Here is a 22,533-nt window from a genome sequence, read left to right on the forward strand (position 1 = left end):
TGCTGCATGCACATGCCTAGCAGGCACAGAGGTGGCTGCAGTTTCCAGATTCACATCCAGCAGGTTCCTCTCCCCCACAGCCCGGGTGGTGGTTTCACTTTGCCCATTTCTCAAAGCACTTCTGCACCTTGGTGGGGCGATGGGGGCAGGGGCACATCCAAGGGGGTGTGGGGAGGGGAGTCACAGGCCCCAAGCCCGAAATGCACAGGTGTAGTCTTCCAGCCTTGAAGCTGACCTTGGGTCTCAGGTGCCACCACTGTCTATGACTGGGCAGGGTCCCCGCTCCAGCTCTGACTGGGTGGGGTGACCGTCTCAGTTCCAGGCTGCTCTAAACAGATCCTTCACCTGTAATGCCCTTCAAGGGTAACCCGCACCTCTGCCCAGCACTCCTGAGGGCACCACCTCAGTCCCGGCTCTGTGGGGCCCTGCAGACTCAGGCTTCTCCCGAGGGGGATAATTCCATCCCTATAACCCAGTTAGACTCCCAAGCCTCTAACCAGATGAAAAGGTGCGGCAGGCACATCAACAGGTGCAGGGAGTCGCTCCCCTCCCCCCAGGTCACTTGAAATTCCTCCTGAAATGCATCTTGGCTGGAAGAGAAATGCTAAAAGAGGTCAGGTTTCTCCACCATTTGATGCTGTCTGGGGCTCTGGAGCTCAGACCAACAGCAGAGTGGGAGGAAGCAGAAAAGCCTGCTGTTGTGATCCGGCAGCCTGGAGCGCCACGGCTCCCCCTCTCCTGGCAGACCCTCATCATCCTTCCAGAGATGGTCGAGGCCCCACCCAGACCCAGCTCTGTCTGCTGGTGTCAGGCCCCCAAGCCAGAGGATGCCCTTCCTGTCCTGTTCCCGCTGGGGCTGCTGGTGTCCCCGCTGTCTCCCCCACTGAAGGAAGCCACTCTCATCACGCTGTACTCACCATGCTGGGTCCTGCTAGAATAGGGGTCTCAGGGTGAGATTTTGCACTCAGGGGGCATTTGGCAATATCTGGAAACAGTCTGGGTTGCCAAACCTGGGGGTGGGGGGAGTGCTACTGACATCTAGAATATAAGGACCAGGATGCTGCTAAAACCCTACAATGCATAGGACGGTCCTCACCATGAGAATCAAGCGCGGACTGGTGAGGCAGGTGCTAGGCCCGCTCCAGAGCGGGGACGGGGACGAGCGAGGAGCGCGCAGCGGCGACGCACAGGAGCGGCAGCCTCGGGTCAGCAAACCTAGAGGCTTTGCGTGGGGTGGGTGCTCCAGCGTCCACCGCAGTTCAACAGTGAGTCAACCGCACCACCAGCCACAGCTGTCTCCGCTTCGCCCCCCTGGGCCGCAGAACGCACCGGATCCCGAACCTCCACAGAGCACACTCAGATTCTGCGGGGTGTTGGGCGCCAGGCCACCCCTGATGGGCTCAGGCTGGTCACACAGAACTGGCACAGCCAGGCGTCCCCGCCACAGCCCAGGGCCATTGCAGGCTCAGTCTGCACCCTGGGCCTCGGCCATTGCGGACGGACCGGCCGGCCAGGCGCTGGGCTTGGGTCTGCACATACCGGGGCTCTGGCATCTACCCCGCCCCACTCGTCCAGGCCGGGGACGCGCTGCTGCCCCATCCCCTCCTGCTCCAGACGCGACTTTCCAGGCTAGCTCTTCCCCGGGACCCTTCCCCCATAGCGTGGAGCCCTCCTCTCCGCGGCTTCCTAGCCTGTCCCACTCCCAGGCCACACGCCGCCGACGCCGGTGCCACAGGGTCCAACCGGGCGAACGCGGTCGCAGCGCGCGGGGCGCGGGGCGGAGTTCCGGCGCGCGTGGGGCGTGGCGACCGGGCAGGGGCGTGGCTAGGGCGGAGTTGCGGCGGCGCGGGGCGTGGCCTCCCAACGGGCACCGCCCCCCAGCTGAGCCGGGACCAGGACAGCAGACTCGCAGACTTCAGAGGCTCGGGTGGCGGCGGTGGGCGCCGAGGTCCGCGCGCGGCTCCAGCGGCTCCAGCGGCTCCAGCGGGTTGGCGGCCCCGCCTCCGGCCGGGATGGACGGGCGGCCGCGCCAGGTGCGCGCGGGGCGCGCGACATGACTCGCCTGGACGCGGAGCCCGGCCCGCGGCCGGGCCGCTCGAGGGTCTGTCTGGGGGCGCGGACGCGGGGCCAGCGGCCGAGCCTGAGCCAGAGCATGCGGGGCGCGGCGCGGGCGGCCGGGGGGTGCGCGGGGCAGCCGTGCCCGCGGACCCCCGCCCCGGGCCCTGGCCCCCGGCTGCTGGCCGTGCTGCTGGCCGTGCTGCTGGGCGGCGCGGGCGCGCAGTACTCGAGCGACCTGTGCAGCTGGAAGGGGAGGTGAGTCCACGCGGCGCGATCGGCCCCGGGTCCCCTCGGCTCCTTTCCCTCCCCGGGCTCCAGGCCGAGTGCCGCCGCCGCCCCCCGCCCCCCGCCCCGGTTCTAGAACAAAAGAGCCCGCGGCGTCCCGGTGCCCTGGTCGGGAGGACGCCCAGGGGGAGGCGCGCCTGCAGTGCGGCGGGGTCAGTCTGTCCGGGCCGCCCACTAGCCCCGCGCCCGTCCCCGTTCGGGTCCCCGGGCGCCGCGGCCCCCAGCCTCGCGACCCCGCACCGGAGGCGGGCGGGGTTCGGTCCTCCGGTTGAGCGCCTCCGGCCGGGAGGAGCCAGGCCTGCGCTCACTGCCGAGCTCCAAGGGCCCGCAGGAGGGAGCGGCGACCTGGGTGGACGGAGGGGGACCCTCGCGCTGACCGCAGCTCTGACCGCGTCCGTGGAGGGGGAGACGCGTGGGCAGGCACCTGTGCTCAGGGCCGCGTGCGGGCCTGGCCGAGCCCCCGCCCCCGCCCCCGCCCCCGCCCCGTGAAGGTCAGGCCGCCCTTGGCCGCGCGCGCTGGGCTCGGCGACCCCCCTGCACGCTCCTCCGCCGTGGCAGCGAGCACTTTTTTTAGCTGAAGTGTGACAAGCAGAAAGAGTGCAAGTCGCAAGTGTGCGCGGGCGGGGTGCCTGAGGGCCCAGCTACTCAGGATGAGAAACCGCCGTCCGCCGAGGGCGCCCTGGCCCCGCGCTGGCAGCTCGCAGTTGGAGAAGCCAGTTTTGTGCCTCGGAAGTTGCCGATTCAGGAGTTTTCAGAGGGAGATGCGCATCTCCTTCTCCGGAAACGCAGTGGGCTGGGGCCGCCCTGGGTCCAGGTGTCGGTGTGTCTCATGGAGCAGCGTCCCCCAAACCCCTCGGGTTGTGATGTCTGATGGGAAGACTCCTGCTGGCAGACACCTCATGCTGGGGGTGTCACGGGGTTATTTTGAGTGAAGACTGTTTTCCGAGAAGGTCGGGGTTGTGCCAGTGCGCTGGGCTCTGCGTCAGCAGGGCAGCCTATGGTCATCTTGGATACTTACAGGTCCAATTCTCTGTGGACAGTGGCAATTATCCTGCTCCCTTCCCGCCTGCTCCCCTCCCAGAGCTAAGATCCTGGGCTCCTCAGGTTGGGTTCGTGGTGTCCTCCCTCCCTCCAGCAGAAATGCTCCCTGCTCACAGAAGAGCCAGGATGGAGGAGCTGAGGAACTGAGCTGGGGGAGGGTTGGCCTGGAGAATGCTGGCGCCAGCACAGAGCTGGCTGGGAGCCTGTGACTCTGACACACTCTGCTGGGGCTGCCCTTCCCCGACCCCCCCCCACCCCCGCTAGTAATTAAACTCCCTGTTTTGCAGCCTCTGCTGAATGAATCAGTGCACCCCCAAACTGAGGTCTTGGAGTGTCCTGCTTTAGCAGATAGAGACCTGGGTCCCACCCCATGAGCCTGAGTTTCCAGAGGAGGAAGTGATACCCTTTTCGGGTTCTCAGAGGACTGTATGCCTGGAAGGGGATGCCTCCCCTGGAGCCCAGAGGGGGCTGTGAGTGAGGGCTGGTCAGGGGGCCACTAGCTCTTGGAGCAAGCAGGTATTTGCAGTGGGAGGAGAACGGGAGTGCCCTTCCTGTTCCTGTGCATCCTGTTATCTACCTGGAGAAGCAGAGATGCTTACCTGCAGCCCCTCTCTCTTCATCATTGCTAGTGTACCTCTGGTCTTGGACTCTCTCCAGCTATCCTCCACTCAGCCCAAAGGCAGAGTCCGGCAGAGGGTGGCTGCAGGGGCCATTGGAGCTGCGGGCGGGATCTGGGGAGGAGACAGGGCCAGGCCACATTCCTGCAGCATAAGACCCCCTTGCCTTATAATTGCTGCCCCCAGTCACCAGTATGCTTCACAATCAGCTGACAGAAGCTTGCTGTCGAAACCTGGGTGTGCTGGTTTGCGTGCTGACTCCATAGCATTTATGACTTTTTATGAGCTGTTCTAGACAGTACAGGGTGGTGTGAGCCCTGATATGCCAGGTGGATTCTGATCCCCTGATAGGAAGGGAGTTGCTCTTTATGACACTGGCCACTCATATTTGACAGGCTGAAATGTGTTTCTGGGTGTTTCCAAGCAATTAAGTGGGAGGTTTTGAAATCCCTCTCCCTTGCATGGGGCAGGACAGCGCCCTGATCTTTATTAGGCAGCAGTCATAAAGGTGGACCATGGACTTTCCCAGTGTTATGGGCAGGGCTCTCTCTCCTGCGAGGTGGGAAATGAAAGGTGAGTCCGTCAGCAGAGCCCTCTGGTTTCGCCCTCCATCCAGGCTCTTTCCGACTTCAGTAAGGAGGCTGTAGCTTCCTTCTGGGGTGGCAGGGTTTGAGCTGGGCTGTGGGTGTGAGTTCGGTGGGCTCTGCTGCCACCACACTGACCACTTCAGAAAGTCCCCGTCTCAACTTGAAATTTGCTGTCTTTCCCATGAAGGTGCTCCACAGGTGTGTCCACTGGGGGTGCCACTTGCCGACTCTTTTTTGTGCAAAACGTGTTAATTCAGTTTAATCCAAGATCAAGTCAGTCGTCTCAGTTTCGTAAGATTGAGTAGAACTTGTTTTTTTCCTGCGTCTTTTAGCTTCCTCACAACATCAGAAAGCAGTTATGTTATTTTTGCCTGGTTAGTATTTCACTTGCGTGTCATGTGAAGACAGTAAAATACTGTCGTGGACAACCATTACAGATGTACATTTTTGCACCTCAGCGTTGTGGATAAATAGAAGTTTTTTCAGGCTTGCTGTGGTGCTGGAAACTTAGAGGTGAGAGATTGGTCTAGATTTTCTGGTAGGAACCAGATAGACCACGAGTCCTTGACTTCCCTCAAAGGCCAGCAGGTCCCAGGCTGAGGGCCGGTGGTTCTGCTGGACTGAGTCGATGTTTGTCTAAATGGGGCTCTTGCCTGTTACACACTGCTGATGTGAAGGTGAGCAACCTATGTGAGTGCCTAGTAGGGTTCTTGTTGATCTTGATGTTTTGGGAGAATGTGAGAGAAGAGGTGGGCAGAGCCACCGGCCGGCAGTAGGCCCTGGGGATGGGCATAGACCCTTCTCTGTGGGCCCGTGAAGACGTTAGTCAAAGGGTGAAGTAATGGGTTGCCTTATTTCTTATGTCCACTTTCATTTAGTTCCTGGTCCTCTTTTGGTTGAGTGACTTATGAATAAATGGAGCCAGGTGCACCCCACAAGCTGCACATGGTTGTATGTACAGGCGGGGGGGTGGCAGCCCCCAGACTTAGGCCCGCCGTGGGTTGGCCACCTGTCTGCCTGAGAAGTGGGTGGAAGGTGGGCCTCCCTATTTCCCCCTCCACTGCTTGGATTAAAGTGACTTAGTGAGAGGAATCCAAAGCATCTGGTGTGGGTTCTCCACTCCCCCGATCCCCAGGCCCGCTACCCACCACTGAAAGGGAAGTGAAGCCTTGGACAGGATGGTTTTTGTGGGAGAGAGAGTTGAGGATTGGTGCCTAGGCATGGGGCAAGTGTCCAACTGCCTCTTGAGGCTGGAGACAGGAGAGGAGGGACACTGTGATAAAGTTTGTTTTGGCGGTGTAAGAGCAGAGCTGATTATAGTCATTTGTGGCAACCACTCACCATTTAGTCTAATTTTTTCACACAGCCCTATAATTATGCCCGTCCCCACAAATGTGTCAGATGAGCTTTTATGAGTTTTATTTGACTGTAATTTGTAAGTCTGTTCTGCATATGCCGCCCTGGTAGGCGTCTGAGGCCGCGCTAGCTGCTCATGACCCAGGGCTTTGTGGGGGTGGGGAATGGGGTTAGGAGGGGTTCACCTCCTTGACACCTCCCTCTGATGTGGTCTGCAGGATGACTGTGCAGCCCCAGCCTGCAGCTGGCCGTCGTATGAAAAGTGAGGTTTTTCAGGGCTTGGAGCGTGAGTCACCAACAGTAAATGCAAACCATATGTTATGTGTTTTCTCCTCTGCAGAGAGGGTTTCTGGTAACTCACTCAGGCCAGGGGTCTGAATATAGCATTGTTTATTCCATGTAAAAATCCTAAGAATGTGGGTGAACCTGTCTGAGATCTGATCAGAACCAAATTTCATGTAATAAAACCTGAAGTTGAAGTCACTAGTTGAGCTCCAAGGCCGCTCGGTGCTTATGACGTAGCAGTTAGCACAAGCTGACATTTACATTAAAATTTTGAGTAGGGGAAACTTGAACGTTTTTGATGGTTTCAATTTCTTGAAAACATAACTTAATGACTTTACTCAAGACCTGTCTCACTGAGCGCAGCACACCTCATTTTTTCCGATTTAGCATCTGTTAGGAGTGGAATTAACTAGGACTCTAGAAACTCCTGCTGGCAGGACAGGGCGTCTCCTCCCTTTGGCGTCTCCACACGTCGCCTCTGTGCCTCCCTGTGGAGGACCTCACCTTACTTTTGTATCTTGCTTTGATGATATTCTAGTTTATTTTTGAAAATATGGTTGGCGATGCAGAGTCTTCAGGTTTGCAAATGAGTGAAGAGCAGGGAATCCATCACTGTGGGGAAAGTATGGACACTTGCGCCTGACGGGGAGGTACTCCAAGATGAATTCACCAACAACCACCAGCCCCGGTTGCCAGCGTTCCTAATTGCTTTAGCTGCTCTCTCGAGTGAGTTATTTATTAGACGTGCACTGCGTCCCACAGCACCTCCTGCAGTTTAAATCTGCTCCCTGTTTTTCACACTCAGTGGGAATCTGCCATTGTTGCCCTGCACTCATCTGGTCATCTGGAACTTGGATTGGTGTCAAAGTCCTGCTGGTGTTTCCTTGATTATATTTGGGAAGACCCATCCCTTCCTTGGTTCTCACCTCCCCACTTCAGTGAAAGGACATGGGCACCCTATGCTGCAGACTTGAAGGCCAGCAGACGCTGAGCATCCAGGTGTCGAGAGGGTCTGGGAGCCAAGTGCCACACGCACGTATCAGAGCACCAGCCCCGCCTCCCCTTGGAGGCGCACGGAGCAGGCACATGGAGGGAAGTGGGTGAGGGAGGCCGTGCGGCTGCCCTCCCTGGAAATGGGCCCTGCCCTGCGGGGCAGAGATGGCGCCGGCCTGCCTCTGGGTGCGGGGCTGCTGGGAGGGGGGCAGAGGGCCAGCACGTGAGCGGGCGTCTCCCAGGCAGGTGCGCGTGGAATGACGAGGCCTGGCTGACGGTGCTCTCCCTCCCTCCACAGCGGGCTGACGCACGAGGCCCACAGGAAGGAGGTGGAGCAGGTGTACCTGCGCTGCTCCTCAGGCGCTGTCGAGTGGATGTACCCGACCGGGGCTCTCATCGTCAACCTGCGGCCCAACACCTTCTCGGCCTCCCGACACCTGACTCTGTGCATCAAGCCCCTCAGGGACTCCTCAGGGGCCAATATTTATTTGGAAAAAACTGGAGAACTGACACTGCTCGTGCGGGATGGGGACCACGGGCTCCGCCAGGTGCGGTGCTTCGGCTTCCAGCAGGGCGGCCTGTTCGTGGAGGCGACGCCCCAACAGGACATCAGCAGGAGGACCACGGGTTTCCAGTATGAGCTGACCAGCAGGCGCACAGGGTCGGACCTGCATGCTCTCTCGGGTGAGTGGCGTCTCCTGGGGTGGGAAGGGCGGGCCAGGCCAGGGTCCCCGGCCTCACCGGTCCTGTAGCAGCGGTATTTCCCATTGGCCAGTCTTCTCTGGTTCCCTCCGGCCCCCTCCTCAGCACAGCTCTGTGAAAATGCCCCTTGCGTCTGTGCTTCAGACTTGGTCTGCCCTGCGGGTGCCGAGAGGGACCGTGGTGCCAGCAGATGGGGCCTGCTGGGGGACAGCTATGTGGTGTAGTGGGTGTTGGACGCGGGGTGTCCCGTTAGTGTTTTGGGTGTTTTGGGCTTGGCAAAACAACGTTGGTCTCCCAGAAAGTGTGTTTGCAGAGGGTGAATGAGCGTCCCCCGGGAATGGCACAGGTCAGAGCAGAGAGCTGTGGCAGGTCACGGTCCTCGCTCCCTGCTGTGCTCCTCTTCCGTGAACTAGTTATGACTACTTTGAAGTGGATGCTGTTACCGTTCAGCGTGCTACAGCATTTTTTCTGACACACAAACCAGCCGACTGTTTTTGGTGGTGGCTGCTGCCCCTGAGACGCAGAGTTTTGGGGAGGAGCCGAGGCCCATCCAGAATATCCAGAATGGTGTGAAGCTGTGGTGTCCTGATCATGGGGCTGGTCCTGGGTTCCAGAGGCATTTTGTGGGTGGATGTTAGTATGGACTCCGCAGGTGTGGAGTGGAGGCACCAACGTGCCAGGAGACGGGCTGTGGGTGGGCGAGCCAGATGCCTGGGGTGGGGGGGCATCCCATGAAGCGGCCCCTCCACTGCGGCCTCTACTCCCAGGTGGCTGTGATGATCTGGACGCCTCAGGTGAGGTTCTAGGAGTCTCTCGGCGGCCAGGGTGTGTGTGTGTGCATGTGAAGATGTGAGTTCTCTTTGGATTCTCCTTCCTTTTTTCTTTTGAGGCCAGCATACAGCTTTGCAGGGCCCTGTGTGGGGGGCACTGTTGGTCTCCGGAAAGTTCCATGGGCAGAGACCAAGAAGGAGCGCGTGGCCCTGAGAGCCATCACACGGGGCAGGTCTTGCCCCTTGTGCCGTGAGCAAGTGCAGGGTTCCCGACTTTTAGGGACGCCCAGGCCAGAAGCGGCCGTCGCTGGAGGGTACAGACCACCTTGTGCGGTCCTAGTGTGTGGGGTGCAGCCTGGGGACTCTGGCTGCACCATCCACGTCAATTCCAAAGCAAGACGCCTTCCGGGGGGGATGGTGTGAGATTGGATTGTCCTGGGTTCCAGGAAGGCTGTTCCTGCGGTGACTGGCTGGAATGATGGTCAGGTGGGGTGCTACAACCTCAAGTGGTGGAGGCCGGGCAGGGAAACTGCTAACACCCACAGTGCACAGGGCGCCCCAATACACTAATGACCTGGCCCCAAGTGTGATCACAGGACACCCCAACATGGAGAGTGACCTGGCCTCCAGTGTGAGTGCAGGACACCCCAACACGGAGAGTGACCCGACCTCAAGTGTGAGCACAGGAGCCCCAACATGGAGAGTGACGTGATCCCAAGTGTGAGCACAGGACACCCCAACACGGAGAGTGACCTGTCCCCAAATGTGAGCACAGGACACCCCAACACGGAGAGTGACCCGGCCTCAAGTGTGAGCATAGGAGCCCCAACACGGAGAGTGACCTGGCATCAAGTGTGAGCACAGGACACCCCAACACGGAGAGTGACCCGGCCTCAAGTGTGAGCACAGGACACCGCAACATGGAGAGTGACCCGGCCCCAAGTGTGAGCCCAGGAGCCCCAACATGGAGAGTGACCTGGCATCAAGTGTGAGCACAGGACACCCCAACACGGAGAGTGACCCGGCCCCAAGTGTGAGCACAGGATGTCCCAGCACAGAGAGTGACTCGGCCTCAAGTCTGAGCACAGGAGCCCTGACACGGAGAGTAATGTGGCTCTAAGTGTGAGCACAGGACACCCCAACACGGAGAGTGACTTGGCCTCAAGTGTGAGCACAGAACACCCCAACATGGAGAGTGACATGATCCCAAGTGTGAGCACAGGACACCCCAACACAGAGAGTGATGTGGCCCCAAGTGTGAGCACAGGAGCCCCAACACAGAGAGTGATGTGGCCCCAAGTGTGAGCATTGCCGAGGTAGAGACACCTGTTTGAGGGGTGGACCACCCCCCAGGATGGTATAATCTCCACATTTTAGTGAATAAAAGATTCAATTGGGGAAAAGCAGCCCTGCTAGGATTTGGAATCTGGACTTTCCTCCTGAATGTGAATCTACATTTTATTGTTCTGCGTTCTTGGCTCAGGTCGGTTTTCCAAACCTTAAATTTCTCTCCCACTAAACTGGTCTGTTAGAGAGCTCCAGCGTGGCACTGCCCAGGTGGGCCCTGGTGCTGACTGCCCAGTTGGGTCCCCACTGAGGAATGTAGCACTGGAAGCTGCTGTAAACCCCAGGAGCTGAATAAAACTTTAACCGCAGCAGGCTTTATTTTGATCACCAGCGATTAGGATGGGTGGGAGAGCTGGGGGAGGGGACCCCAGCCTCGCTCTGAGAGAAACTCGCAATTAAAACAAAATCTGGAAAAAGCCAGTTCCCACATTTGGTGTTTCTGACTGTGGTGATAGCCGGCTGCCTGAGCAGATAGTTGGAGCTTGTTAACATTCCTTGACTGACTAAAACGTCGCTGGGCTGTGGTCATGTGTCCTCTCATGGCCTGAGCTCTGTTCCACTTGCGCCCAGAGAGTCTTATAAGCGCTGAGGCTGTGATGTGTTTCAGCGCTGTGCGCCGGATCTCTCGCGTTTGCACAGACTGTTTCTGGTGGAAAGTTGACGGTGTCGGTCACAACACAGGGTGACTCGGAGCCCGGCTTGTTTCCTCCCACTCCCCTGGGGCAAGGTCTGTCCCCCTGGGGCCCCAGGTCCGTGTTTCCAGGCCGGGGCAGTGAGGGGCTTGGGAGCGGCCCATGGGGTGGGTAACTGAGCTGCCCTGGGTTCCTGTGGGGCTGTGGGGAGGAGGTGCTGTGTGATGGGGGTGGGTCATTGGGTCACGGCCTGTGCTCGGCTCCTGGGACCCTAAAAGGGACAAGTGGCTGCGGCTGGACGTTGGGCTGGCTGGGGATTCCCTTGTTGCCCCCTGACAGATGCCCGTCTGGCCCTGGAGGGTCTGTTTAAATCTGGGGCCCTCAGGGATCTGGGCACCCCATGGATGGTGGGCTGTGAGCATCCATCTGCCCAGTGGCTGAGATGCTGGCTGGGGGCAGCACAGACACGCAGCGACTGTCAGAACTTGGGACAGGGACCCGGATGCACCTGGGGCTCTGGGAGCTGGGACCAGAAATGGGCACAGGTGCCCGCCCTCCCTGGGGCCCAGCCCCACCGAGTGAGATGAGGGGCAGCAGGGCTTGGGGAGGCTGGTGCGTCCCTTCTCCTGGGGGTGTTCGCCTGTCACCAGGGGATGGGTCCGTAAGTCTTTAACACTGAAGGAATGGGTACTCATGTGGAATGTCAGTGCTGGCTGTCTGGCAGCAGTGACATCCTTGGGGCTGAGCGGGCTCTCAGATGGTAGCCCATGGCTCCCAGCTCTGTCCTGTTGTGGCTGCAGCCGCAGGAGCCCTCAGTGAAGCTGGAGCCCAGGATTTGTGCTCGTCTCGGGTCACACGCCCTGGGGCAACCGGTGACCCTGCTGCTGGGGAGTGGGACGGCCATCTGCCTCTTTGTGAGTCACACGTTCTAGTTGGTGCTGACTCAAGAGAAAAGAGGCTCCGTGCGCTGGAATCCCGGACGAGAGGTGTGTGGGAGCCTTGCTCCGCCTGCCGCAGCTCTGGATGGTTCCGCTGGGAGTGTTTATAGCAAGCATGTTGGCCTCACGTCCATTCGTGTTGCATAATCAGCTTCCTCGGATAAACCGAGATGCACGGATAGCAGAGGGAAGGCCAGAATGGAGCAGCAGGCTGCTCCTTGACAGGTGCAGACTGAGGGGCGGGTGGGCGAGCAGTGGGAGGTGACCCCAGCCCCGGGGGACTTGGGATTCGGCCACCACACAGCAGGGGGGCAGGGCCTGCTCCCCTGTGCCCTCCTTCTCCTCCGTGGGCCTTGCCAGGGCACCCAAGTAACACAGGCACTTCTTCCACTGGGGCTGAAAAAATCTGGCAGGAGACGAAAGGCGGGCGAGTGGCCAATTGCAGCTAACTGATGGATAACTCCCCTGGCCACGCCTGGACCGTGTGCTGAGGCCTTGTGGTGGAACCCGGCCGGGCTGTGTGGGGCTGTCCTCAGCGCTGGCCAGCAGAGGAGGGCAGGGGGTCGCTCCCTCTGGTTCTAGGAGACAGAGACAGACCCTGTCTCCCTCCTCCCTTTGGCTGGGGCAGCCCAGGTGGGCCCTGGGTTCTGGTCTGTTCTCTTTTTCTCTTTTTTTTCTGTTGATGAAGATTAGCTCTGAGCTAACATCCATTGCCAATCCTCTTCTTTTTGCTGAGGAAGATTGGCCCTGGGCTAACATCCGTGCCCATCTTCCTCCACTTTGTACAGGACGCCGCAACAGCATGGCCTGACAAACTGTGTCAGGCAGTCCAAGCCCGGGATCCGAACCTGTGAACCCTGGGCCGCTGAAGTGGTTGGTGCCAACTTAACTGCTACGCCACCAGGACGGACCCCGGTCTGTTCTTTTACTGCTCAGGGGACAAGGTAGCGGGCTCAGCAGTGTGGCCACATGCACGCTCTGGGGTTGGGGTTTGGGCTCCATGTGAAGGCCACCCAGAGCAGGCCCCCCGTGAGCAGGCGAGGGGGGAGGTCTAGCGTTTTAGACCCACGGTGGGAGGGGTGGGGGCAGGCAGAAGGACGCTGCCCTTTTGTTGGCCGTGGATGCACAGAAGTTACTCCCACCGCTGGCTCGTGGGGTGCCGTGTGGAGGGAGGGCGGTCTGGGTCCCACTGTTTCTGATGCGCTTCATCTCCCTGTCTCTTTAACACTTGCTCTGAGGAGCTGGGCCGAGGGATCTCTGCAGGGTGGCCCCATGGGCACAGAGCCCTGCTGAGGAGCCCTCGGCACCTGAGAGTTGCGGGGGGCCCTTGGTATGCTGTGGGGGATAAGTAGCAAACTTCAAAAGAAGGGAAAAGAAACCCTGTTATTTCCAGGAAACAGAAAAGGAGAGAACTCTATTTGTTTCCCAGGATTGTTTCATTTCCTGCATCGGTGGCTTCTCCAGCCACAGTAATTATTGCATAATTATTTTTCATCTTACCCATCTCTGGACTTTTGGGGTGGAAGGGTGTGGCCTCCACTGCTTCCTCAGCAGGAAGAGGGGTTGGGGAGCTGGTGAGGAGGAGACGCTGGAGAGACGAGAGTTCCAGGGAGATGGGCCTCCCCTGCGCTGACCAGCCTTGGCCAGGTCCCGGCAGGGTCGTCTCAGGGCCATATCCGCCTGCGGCCTGGAGTTCTGGGCGAATGCGGTGGTGGTTGTGACAGTCGGAGGAGGCTCAAGAGCCTTAAGTGGCAGCTGAGTCTCACGTCACTCTGGCCACGTTCTGGCCAGTTCAGTCCTTGCCCCTCCCTTCTCTTTGCTCCCTCTTATAACGTGGCATCCGCCACCCATCACCGGCTGTGTCGAAGTCCCCTTGATGTCCTCACGCACAGTTCTCCCTTTGGAAATTGTGTACGTCCCTCCTAGTCATCCTTACTCAGGCTGTCCCGCCTGCCGGACCAGCATGCCTGTCTGCAGAGCTCTCCTGGGCTTCGGGCTGCCCCTCCTGTGCAGAGGGCCTGACTCGAGGGGTGCTGCCCCCCGCCCTTCCTGCCTGCACCTGCTGTCCTCACCTGGGTGCCTGTGGGAGCCCCCACGGGTCTCCTTGACCCTGCTCTTTCTTCTCCATTCAGTTCATTTTGTGCACATTCCAGAGTCATTTTCTAAGATGTCCACACCCCAGCCCTCCTCCCTCCAAGAACCTTGGGCCAGGATTCCACCCGGCCTGTTGGCCGCCCCCCACCATCTTCCCCTTAAGGAAACGAAATGCGACGTGTCCGAAACCAGCGCATTCCACAGCCTTTACGAACCCGACTCCGATTAATAATTGTTTCCAGATTGCTGCTCTTGGCATCCACAGACTGGATTTTCCACGAAGGTGACCTACGCTTCGTAAAGCTCAGAATATAAGAGGGAGGTCTCCGGGGTGGTGCTTTATTAGCCCAGCTGTCGATGGTCTGGGCTCAGCTCACTGAGGCTTCTGGCGGCAGGGTCTGCAGGCTGCCGACCGCCCTTCTGGGTGTGAGCCAGGGCTGGGTGCCCAGGACGAGCTCACCCGTGGTCCTGTGGCCACAGAGAAGGCGAAGCTCTAGGCTCAGGAGACGCACGCGCAGGCCGGGTCCCATCACGGTGGGGCCTGGGCTTGTCGCTGCACGACTGCTGCTTTTGTGGGTGCTGTGTGGCTGACTCAGCTGACTCGGAGCCTGAGACTTGCCCCTGAGGAGCTTGTGCAGACCCTCCCCTCCCGTCCACCTGTGCTTGGACCCCCACGTGGCCTGGCCCCTCCTCCTCCTGAAGGAGCTGCTCCGTGAGGGGAGCCCACAGGCTGTGCTCACCGTGTGCTTGGCTCGCTGACCTGCCTTCTCTCAGGACAGCTGCTGAGGCTGCCCCTCACTCGCAGGAGGGCCCCAGGCTGGGCCTCCAACCCCGTGAGCCCTGGGGGTGCTGGCTGGGATGGGAAGTCTCACTCTGCCACGTGCCCCTCAGCACACAGGTCAGGGTAAAACGCGCCTCCAGGTGGAGCGTGAGCCCCTCAGACGCCCGCGGTGCTGTATGTCCCCTTTCGCATCACTCCCCATGTGTGGTGGCCTCTGTCTGGCCCCGAGTGGGCAGCAGGCCCCCAGCGGGGGAGAGGGCTGGGAGTCGACACACGTGAACATAGTCCACAGGTGGGCAGAAGGCTCCAGGATTGGGAGCTGGAGTGGGGAGGCGCCCGGGCCTCTTGCAGGGACTGGCCTGACTTCAGACGCCTTCAACGGGCTGTTCTTGTTCCGTGGCTCCTGATAATGTAATAGACGCGCAGGCGGTGGGTGGGCCGGTGAGTCACTCGCTCACGGAGCTGTACAGGGACATGCGGGTCCACCCCTGCCTGGGGCAGGATGACCAGGGCCAGCGCTCCGGACACTCACGTTCACTCCCAATGGTTCCACGGAGACCTCGTGCTGTCCGTAACCCTGCAAACTCCGGGGCCTCTGTTGACCCCCTGCCCTGGGCCCCGTGGTCCACGCCTGTTCTGGGCCCCGGGAGGCCTCTCAGCTCCTGCTCCTCTGCCCGCCCGAGAGGCCCCGAGTCACTGCTGCTCCCAGTGGGTCCGGGCAGCCCCTCGGCAGGTGACAGATCAGCCCAGTTCAGGAGCAGCGAGGGCAGCCCGCAAGGCATACGGACAGGGTTAGCTTTGTCCAGGCAGAGTGAGCGCTAAGGGACGTTCTGGGGCCTTCAGAACATGAAAGGCCGAGGAGAGACATGTGCCAGTGGGACTTCATATGTAATGCTTCTGTAGAGTTAGGAGAGTTGGTGCCCAAACCTAGAAACTTGAAGTAGGTAGAGGCCTTAAAACGTGCAGTATGAGAGCCGAATAATAGAATCATCATTTCCCAAACCCACCGCCGAGGACCGTTGGGGAGGCACTGGAGCCCTCAGCCTTTCTCAGTCCACGTGCCCGTCAGAGGCCGTCAGGTGAGGGCCGGGGGAAGTCCACTGTGTGAGGCCTGGTCTGGCTGGAGGAAGCTGGCCCCACCTGGGTTTGGTGGTCTCAGAGGGATTCTGTGACCTGGGTTGGCAGTGAAAGGCGTGCGGAGGTGTTTGGGGTCTGGAGAAGGGGCTGGGCTGATGGCCCCAACTCGAACTGGCTGCTTGTGTCATTCGGACGAGGGCCCCATGGCCACAGTGGGCGAAGGCACCCGTCACGTTCACCGACACCTTTAGCGGAGTTGTGGCCTCGTCGGTCCCTCTAGGCAGTGCCTAGACTATGGAATCGCGGCGGCAGGTGCGACCCTGGGGAGCAGGCGACGTGTGAGTGGGTGATCCCAGCATTTTGGGGTGTGGACGCAGAGGCCGGAGCAGGGCGGCTCTTGGCCAGGCTGGCATAAGGGATGTGGCTTCGGGGCCACGAGGGTGGGTTTTGCGTTGGTGACAGGCACTGAAGGGCGATTTGTGTGTGAGTCCAGTACTTGCTCGTCCGGCATGGCTGCATGGGTGAGCTAAGTGGGGATGAGCTGGAAGCCCCGCTCTCAGTTGGGGTGTGCGCCCATCGCGTGTCGCGGGGGCCTGGGGCCCCCTGGTGTTGGTCACCCCCAGCCATGTGGCCAAGGTCTTGTGTTCTCTGCTCTCCAGTGCCTTGATTGCAGAGGCGCAGGGCGGACACCCCCCAATCAGAGCACTCACGGGACGTCGTCGAGTGTGACAGCCCCGCCCGACCTTTGCTGACCCTGTTCTCTCCTGCAGCCCCGTGCCGCCCCTGCAGTGATACGGAGGTGCTCCTGGCCGTCTGCACCAGTGACTTCGGTGAGTGTGCTCAGGTCCTGCCTCGTGGGCCTGGGAAAACCTTCCGGGGCTGGCACCAAACTCTCTGGGGAGAGGAGACTGCTGACCACAGTGGACTTGGTGCCCCCTCATCACTGACTATAATCATAGGAAAGTGCTTTGCTTTCTGCACACCAGAGTGACCTCCAGCCCAGGGGAAGGGACCTGCGCACGGCAGGGAGAGAGTTGGGGATTCCCATTTAAGGTGACCACCCTGCATGTGAGGTCATCCCTCTTGAAGTCCCCGGTGCTAGCCTCACCTCATAGCCCTACCCTTGCCCGGGTCCCCGCAGGCACCTCAATAGGCATTCGAGGCCCTGGTGGGGCTGGGGCTGAGGTCAGGGACTCAGCCACCTGCTTTTGGTGTTGGCTCAGCGCTCTCGGGTGAAGGGTGGAGCCCGCGGTGCGAGCTCGCTGGAGTTGCTGCTGTGGTGCTGCACGCGGCTCTGAGCCCCCGAGCTCCAAGGGCAGTGATGTGGTGTAGGCGCAGGCTCCTCTCTGCTTTCTGCTCTGCATACAGGGGATCAGGGGCCGGGCAGGGTCCCCGAGCGGGGGCCTGAGCCGTCCCCCACGCCTACTCTGCCCTCCGCCTTCCCGTCACCTTTCTCCCCTCCGAGCTTCAGCGTTCCTCTCTGATCCTGGTGCAGAACTGCGGCAGATCTTGTGTATTAGCTGCCGTTACTTTTCTTGTTCTTACTTGAAAAACTGACGCACGATGTGGTTTGTATCTTCTATTTTCCCTCACTTATGTGGCTGGCCCTTGGTAGGAGAAGCTCTCTCCCCCGGAGAAAGTTTGAGTGGTGGGGATGACCACTAGACAGTCTCATGCATGTGAATTGTACTTTTTAATGAGAATTTCTGGAATGCAGAGTTCAGGGTCAGCTCCCAGTTCTGATGCCCGTCTGCTGCCAGTGGGGACAAGTGCTGTTTGTGCGTTGGGCACCCCTGCTGACCCTCATCTCCTTCCCTCTGCAGTCGTCCGAGGCTCCATCCAGGAGGTGACCCATGAACTGGAGCAACAGGAGTCGGCCATCCACCTGCACCTGAGCCGGCTCTACCGGCAGAAGAACAGGGTCTTCCAGCCTGCCCCGGAGGGTGGTGGCTGGCGGGGCCGTGTCACAACGCTGCTGGAGTGTGGCGTGAGGCCCGGGCGCGGCGAGTTCCTCTTCACCGGCCACATGCACTTTGGGGAGGCCTGGCTCGGCTGCGCCCCACGCTTTAAGGACTTCCTAAGGATGTACAGGGATGCCGAGGAAAGGGGCCTGAACCCCTGTGAGATGGGCGTGGAGTAACCACTGCTGGTGCCACGATGGATGCTCGAATCAGGATGGACACCCCTGCGCTCAAGCTACGGAGGTACACACTGCGTCTGACCCCACAAGGTCCCGGCCAACGACTCCCTGAACGATTGATTGGAAATGCTGTAAAATGCAAACTAAGTTATTATATATTTTTTAAAAAAAGAAATGTCCGTAGGAAACAAACTCCCGTGTCTTAAAATACCTTTGTGTTCCATTTCATACTGTTTTTCAAAAGCATCTGAAACCGTCGCGTTTGGCTGGTGTGTGGGGTGGGTGCTGGGGCCATCGCCCACAGTGGATACCTGACACCAGGCTTTGCAAAGCTTGGGTACCATTCGAAATTGTTTCTTACGACGGAAATTTATGGAGCCAAATAGGTATTTTTTTTGTTTTGTTTTGCTTTTTAAAGAATGTGCTTTGCCAGCTGTGGTCGCTTTGGGCTGCAGGCTGTTTTCTATTCTGGAGAATAAAGACCAGCATCTGACGGAGCAGTGGCACGTCTGTCTGCGGCCCGGTCGGGCATTCGCCGCACTGGGCTGGGTGCCCCTCAGGCCTCTGCTGGGCTCAGCTCTAAGTGTGGCTGTTACCGCCATGCTCCGAAAAGCGCCACTTGGCCTTGGCCAGATGCACCCTCCTTCCTGGTGGACCACCCCCGTCCTGTTAACCCAGACCCTGCCCTTTGACCCCGGCTTCCTCCAGATGTCTGAGCCCATGGCAAGTCGCTGGTCCGCACTGACCCCGGTATTCTCAAGGATGAGTTAGTGTCCTGGGGTGGCCATAACAACTGACCACAAACTAGGAGCTTAAGACAACAGGTATTTGTCCTTTCACAGTTCTGAAGGCCAGAATCCAAAATCAAGGTGTCGGCAGGGCCACAGTCCCTCCAGAAGCTCAAGGGGCAGATCCTTCCTGCCTCCTCCAGCTTCTCAGGGCTGCCGGCAGTCCTTGATGCTCCTTGGCCTGTAGGTGCATCGCTCAGTCTCTGCTCCGCCGTCACGTGCCTTCTTCCCTGTGTGTCTGTGTCCAAATTTTCCTCCTCTTATAAGGACACCAGTCACTGGATTAGGGCCCACCCTGATCCAGTAAGACCTCATCTTAACTTGATTACACTTGCAAAGACTCCATTTCCAAATAAGTTCACATTCACAGGCTCTAGGTAGATATGAATTTTGGGGTACACTATTCACCCCAGTACAGGGATCTCTAGGGTGTCAGGTAATCAGTTGTGAGCCTGCATCATCATCTATGAACCAGGCGATTCCTCCCAAGCAGCTTCTGAGACTGAAGCGCAACCTGAGAGAGGCCAGCACTGGTCAGTGACACCACGCCAGCTGCAGTGAAGACTCAGGCATGCTGTGTGGCCACAGGGAGGCAGTGTATGCTGGCTCAGGTGTGCCCTGGCTCAGGTGTGCCCTGGCTCATGAGTGCTCTGACACAAGTGTGCCGAGGTTCAAGTGTGCTCTGGCTTGCTCAGGTGTGTACCGACAGATGTGCCCTGGCTCAGGTGTGTTCTGACACAAGTGTGCCAAGGTTCAGGTGTGCTCTGGCTCACTCAGGTGTGTACCGACAGATGTGCCCTGCCTCAGGTGTGTTCTGACACAAGTGTGCCGAGGTTCAGGCGTGCTCTGGCTCAGGTGTGCTCTGGCTCAGGTGTGTACCGACAGATGTGCCCTGGCTTAGGTGTGCTGAGGCTCAGGTGTGCTCTGGCACAGGTGTGAGCTGACATAGATGTGGCCCGGCTCAGGCGTGTGCTGGCTCAGGTGTTTGCTGACACAGGTCTATGGGATCTTGCAGGTCATGACAAGAAGCAGGTGCTCAACACCTGCGCAACAAAGAAGCACACGCAGGGGCGAGGACCTGAGGCAGCGGGGTTGGTGAGCAGGTCCTCCCATGGCTAATCGTTGTGACGCTTTATGTCAGGAGGACGCATGTGACAGCAGCAGACGTGCCAGGCCCGCGGCAGGGCGGGGCTGGACCTGCTCCTGCATTCCTGCGTTGGGCTCTCTGGGCTGGCAGCACTGGGTGTTGGCTCTGCCACTGAAGGAAGCCTCAGCAGGGCAGCAGATGCTGCAGAACAGGAATGTCAGGTTTGGGGTTCGGGGCTGGTTTTCCTCCTCAGGTCAGTGCAGGGACACTGGGATCTGCCTGTGGGGGAGTTGGGGGGCTGACCCTGTGTGCTTTTGTCAGGGGCAGGCAGCAGCGTTCACTCCCTGTGAGGCTTGAGCTTTTTAGGACTTGCCATGGGCAGCACCTGAGAGCTGGCCCGGGGGTGGAGGCTTCTCAGTGAGTCTGGAGGGAGAACGGGGCTTGCCAGACAGGCGAGGAGGTGTCCGTCCCCCATCCCCTGGAGCCTGCCTTTGCCCTGTGGTGGGGCTGGGGAGGGGAAGGGTGTGGTTGGTGCTGAGGGTCCTGCCCTGCAGGTGGGTGCCTGGTGCCGGCCCGCGGGAGCCTCGCTTTCCGTGGCCTGTGAGCTTAGTATGGGCAGAGCACCCCTGCGATCCAGGGCTCCTCCGCGTTGGGGAGGGGCTGGAAGAGTCACCCTCTCCCAGGGAGCACCGAACCCCTGCCTCTCTCTGACCCGTGCCCTCCGGCTGCCCAGAGCCTCCTGTGGGCGTCTGAGGCCACTGTGTGCCCCAGCCTGCTTTCTGACGCCAGAGTTCCTGCCGTCCCACATCCATCCTTGGGGAAGCCCTCCACACCATGGAGCCCTGAGGGACCAGGCTGGACACTTGGAGGGTCTCCAGAGGATCCTTCCGACTGACCAGTGCCTCTGTCTCTGCTCAGTTCAGCCCCGCTCACCGTGTGGGGCGGAGGCATGGGCACCCTTCTGTGGCTCTGTCCAGAGGTTGAAGGGGAGGCGTGAAGGAGCCCCCAAGTCCTGGCCCGGCATGCCCCAGATCCCACCTTCCTTCTGCCAAGCTATACACCCCTGTTGTCCCCTCCATCCCTCCACCTTCTGCGTCTGTATGTCCTGCTGTTAAGTGGCAAGCCCCGGCCCTCCCCAGCACGATTTTCTCTGTTCCTTTCTCTTCTTCCTTTCACTGCTCAGTTTGTAGGGAGAGAAACCTCCTGACCTTCCTCTCCTCCCCGTGCGTTTCCCAGGCTCACGCAGGTGCCGGATGCACCACACAGGCCTGCCAAGGCCCCACACGGTCCCGCAAATGCCTCCTTCTGGCAAATCCTAAGGGACATCCTTATTCTCTTGGCCCTGGGGGCTTTGGACACCCCTTTCTTCTTACTACGTTGCTCACATGCTGGTGGAGGGCGCCCCGGGTCTGGCCTGTCCCGTGACATGGAGAGCAGGAGGAGCAGAAGCTTCCTGAGCTCCTTGGCTGCTCGTGACGTCTGTGGGCAGCAGGCTCGTGTCTCCTGACCACTCTCCCGTGCCGAGGGGCAGCCTGGGCGCTTGCTCCTCCTCTTTCCTCCTCTGCTGTCCCAGGTGGAAACACAGAGATACACGTGGGAGCCCAGCCCTAGCCCTCTCCTCCTGCTGGTCTGGAGTCCCTAGGGCTCCGGCCCCTGCACCCTGACGCTCGGGGGCCACCCACTTCTTCCCCGTCCCCACGGCCTGGGGAGTCAGGCTGACCCTGTGGCCTCGGCTGGGGAGTCTCATCACTCCCTGGGCCTTGTTTCCTACGCTGGAGTACCTGCTTGGAGGAGCTGGGGTGGAATGGACCACAGGTGTGACGGGCTTCGTGTTCATCTGGGGTCTGGCCACGGCCCACACTCACCCACGTGGCCCGTTGGACCCAGCGGAACCTCAAGACCGCCAAGCGTGAGTGTCCCTGTCCTGGCTTCTGGTGGCAAGCCTGCCCCCAGGAGAGGGCCCCAGTGGACGTCCAAGGCCAGGCCAGCCGGCCCAACACACGCCCTGTTGGCTCTGTGGGTGAGAATGGGGCCTTGAGCCAGACACACCCTTGGGCTGTCCCTACAGCTCCAGCACAGGGACCCTGCCCTCGGGGAGCCAGTGACCATCAGGGTGTAAACTTGCAGATGCGTGAGTTGTACTGGTGTGAGGTGGTGGCTGGTGCTGAGGGAAAATGGCAGAGCGAGGCCTGGGTGGAGAGTGTGGCCGCACAGGGGTGCTGAACTGCAGTTTGTTTTTTTTTGTGAGGAAGATTGTCACTGAGCTAACATCTGTGCCAGTCCTCCTCCATTTTGTATGTGGGACGCTGCCACAGCGTGGCTTGATGAGTGGTGTGTGTAGGTCTGTGCCCAGGATCCAAACCCACGAACCCTGTGTCACCAAAGTAGAGCGTGCAAACTTAACCACTACACCACCAGGCCGGCCCTGAACTGCGGTTTTAACTATGGTGGTCGGGGTGGGATTTGAGCCAGGCCTTGAGGTGGGGAGAGTCCCAGCTGGCCTGGTATCTGGGAGAAGCAAACATGGGGCAAAGGCCCTGGGGTGGGAGGGTTGGGTGGGGGGGGGAGAGGGTTGGAGCTCCAAGCGACTTTTACAAAGTTTGCTTTGTGGCTCCTGTCAGCACTGAGAAAACAATTGCTTGGCCCCTGTGATGGAGGAACGGGGTCTCCTGTCGACCTTTTGCATTTCTTTGATTCCTCTCTGGGTGGGCCATGTTTCCATGCGTGTGGTCCCTGTCTTGTCTGTCGTCTGATCATGTCCTTACCCACTGTGGTGGCAGAATAATGGCCCCCAAAGACATCCTCCCCTGAATCCCTGGTGAGTATGTTACCTTACGTGGCAGAGGGGGTTCAAGTTGCAGGTGGGATTCACGTTGCTGATTGGATGGGGAGATTATTTGGGTCGTGTGGTGGGCCTGATGTCCTCATAGGGTCCTTAACGGTGGCATAGGCAGG

At 59.7% G+C, this 22,533-nt stretch overlaps 1 protein-coding gene across 1 annotated transcript; it reads left to right on the forward strand.

Moving 5' to 3' along the window:
- Positions 1-1,972: 1,972 nt before the first annotated feature.
- Positions 1,973-18,200, forward strand: METRNL (meteorin like, glial cell differentiation regulator). The gene is made up of 4 exons (XM_058561991.1): positions 1,973-2,313; positions 7,521-7,906; positions 16,334-16,393; positions 17,387-18,200. Exons 1-4 carry the CDS (start codon positions 2,054-2,056, stop codon positions 17,701-17,703), a joined length of 1,023 nt encoding a protein of 340 aa, XP_058417974.1. The 5' UTR covers positions 1,973-2,053; the 3' UTR covers positions 17,704-18,200.
- The last annotated feature ends 4,333 nt before the right edge of the window (positions 18,201-22,533 follow it).

Source organism: Diceros bicornis, chromosome 18 (genome assembly GCF_020826845.1).
Source record: "Diceros bicornis minor isolate mBicDic1 chromosome 18, mDicBic1.mat.cur, whole genome shotgun sequence".
Lineage (NCBI taxonomy): Eukaryota > Metazoa > Chordata > Mammalia > Perissodactyla > Rhinocerotidae > Diceros > Diceros bicornis.

What these genes read in the sequence shown, in the direction of transcription:
- METRNL (XM_058561991.1), top strand. Translation starts at nt 2,054, where the DNA reads ATGACTCGCCTGGACGCGGAGCCCGGCCCGCGGCCGGGCCGCTCGAGG. An exon ending in GGACCTGCATGCTCTCTCGG is followed by an intron (nt 7,907 to 16,333) that starts GTGAGTGGCGTC and finishes TCTCTCCTGCAG; the next exon opens with CCCCGTGCCGCCCCTGCAGT. An exon ending in CGTCTGCACCAGTGACTTCG is followed by an intron (nt 16,394 to 17,386) that starts GTGAGTGTGCTC and finishes TTCCCTCTGCAG; the next exon opens with TCGTCCGAGGCTCCATCCAG.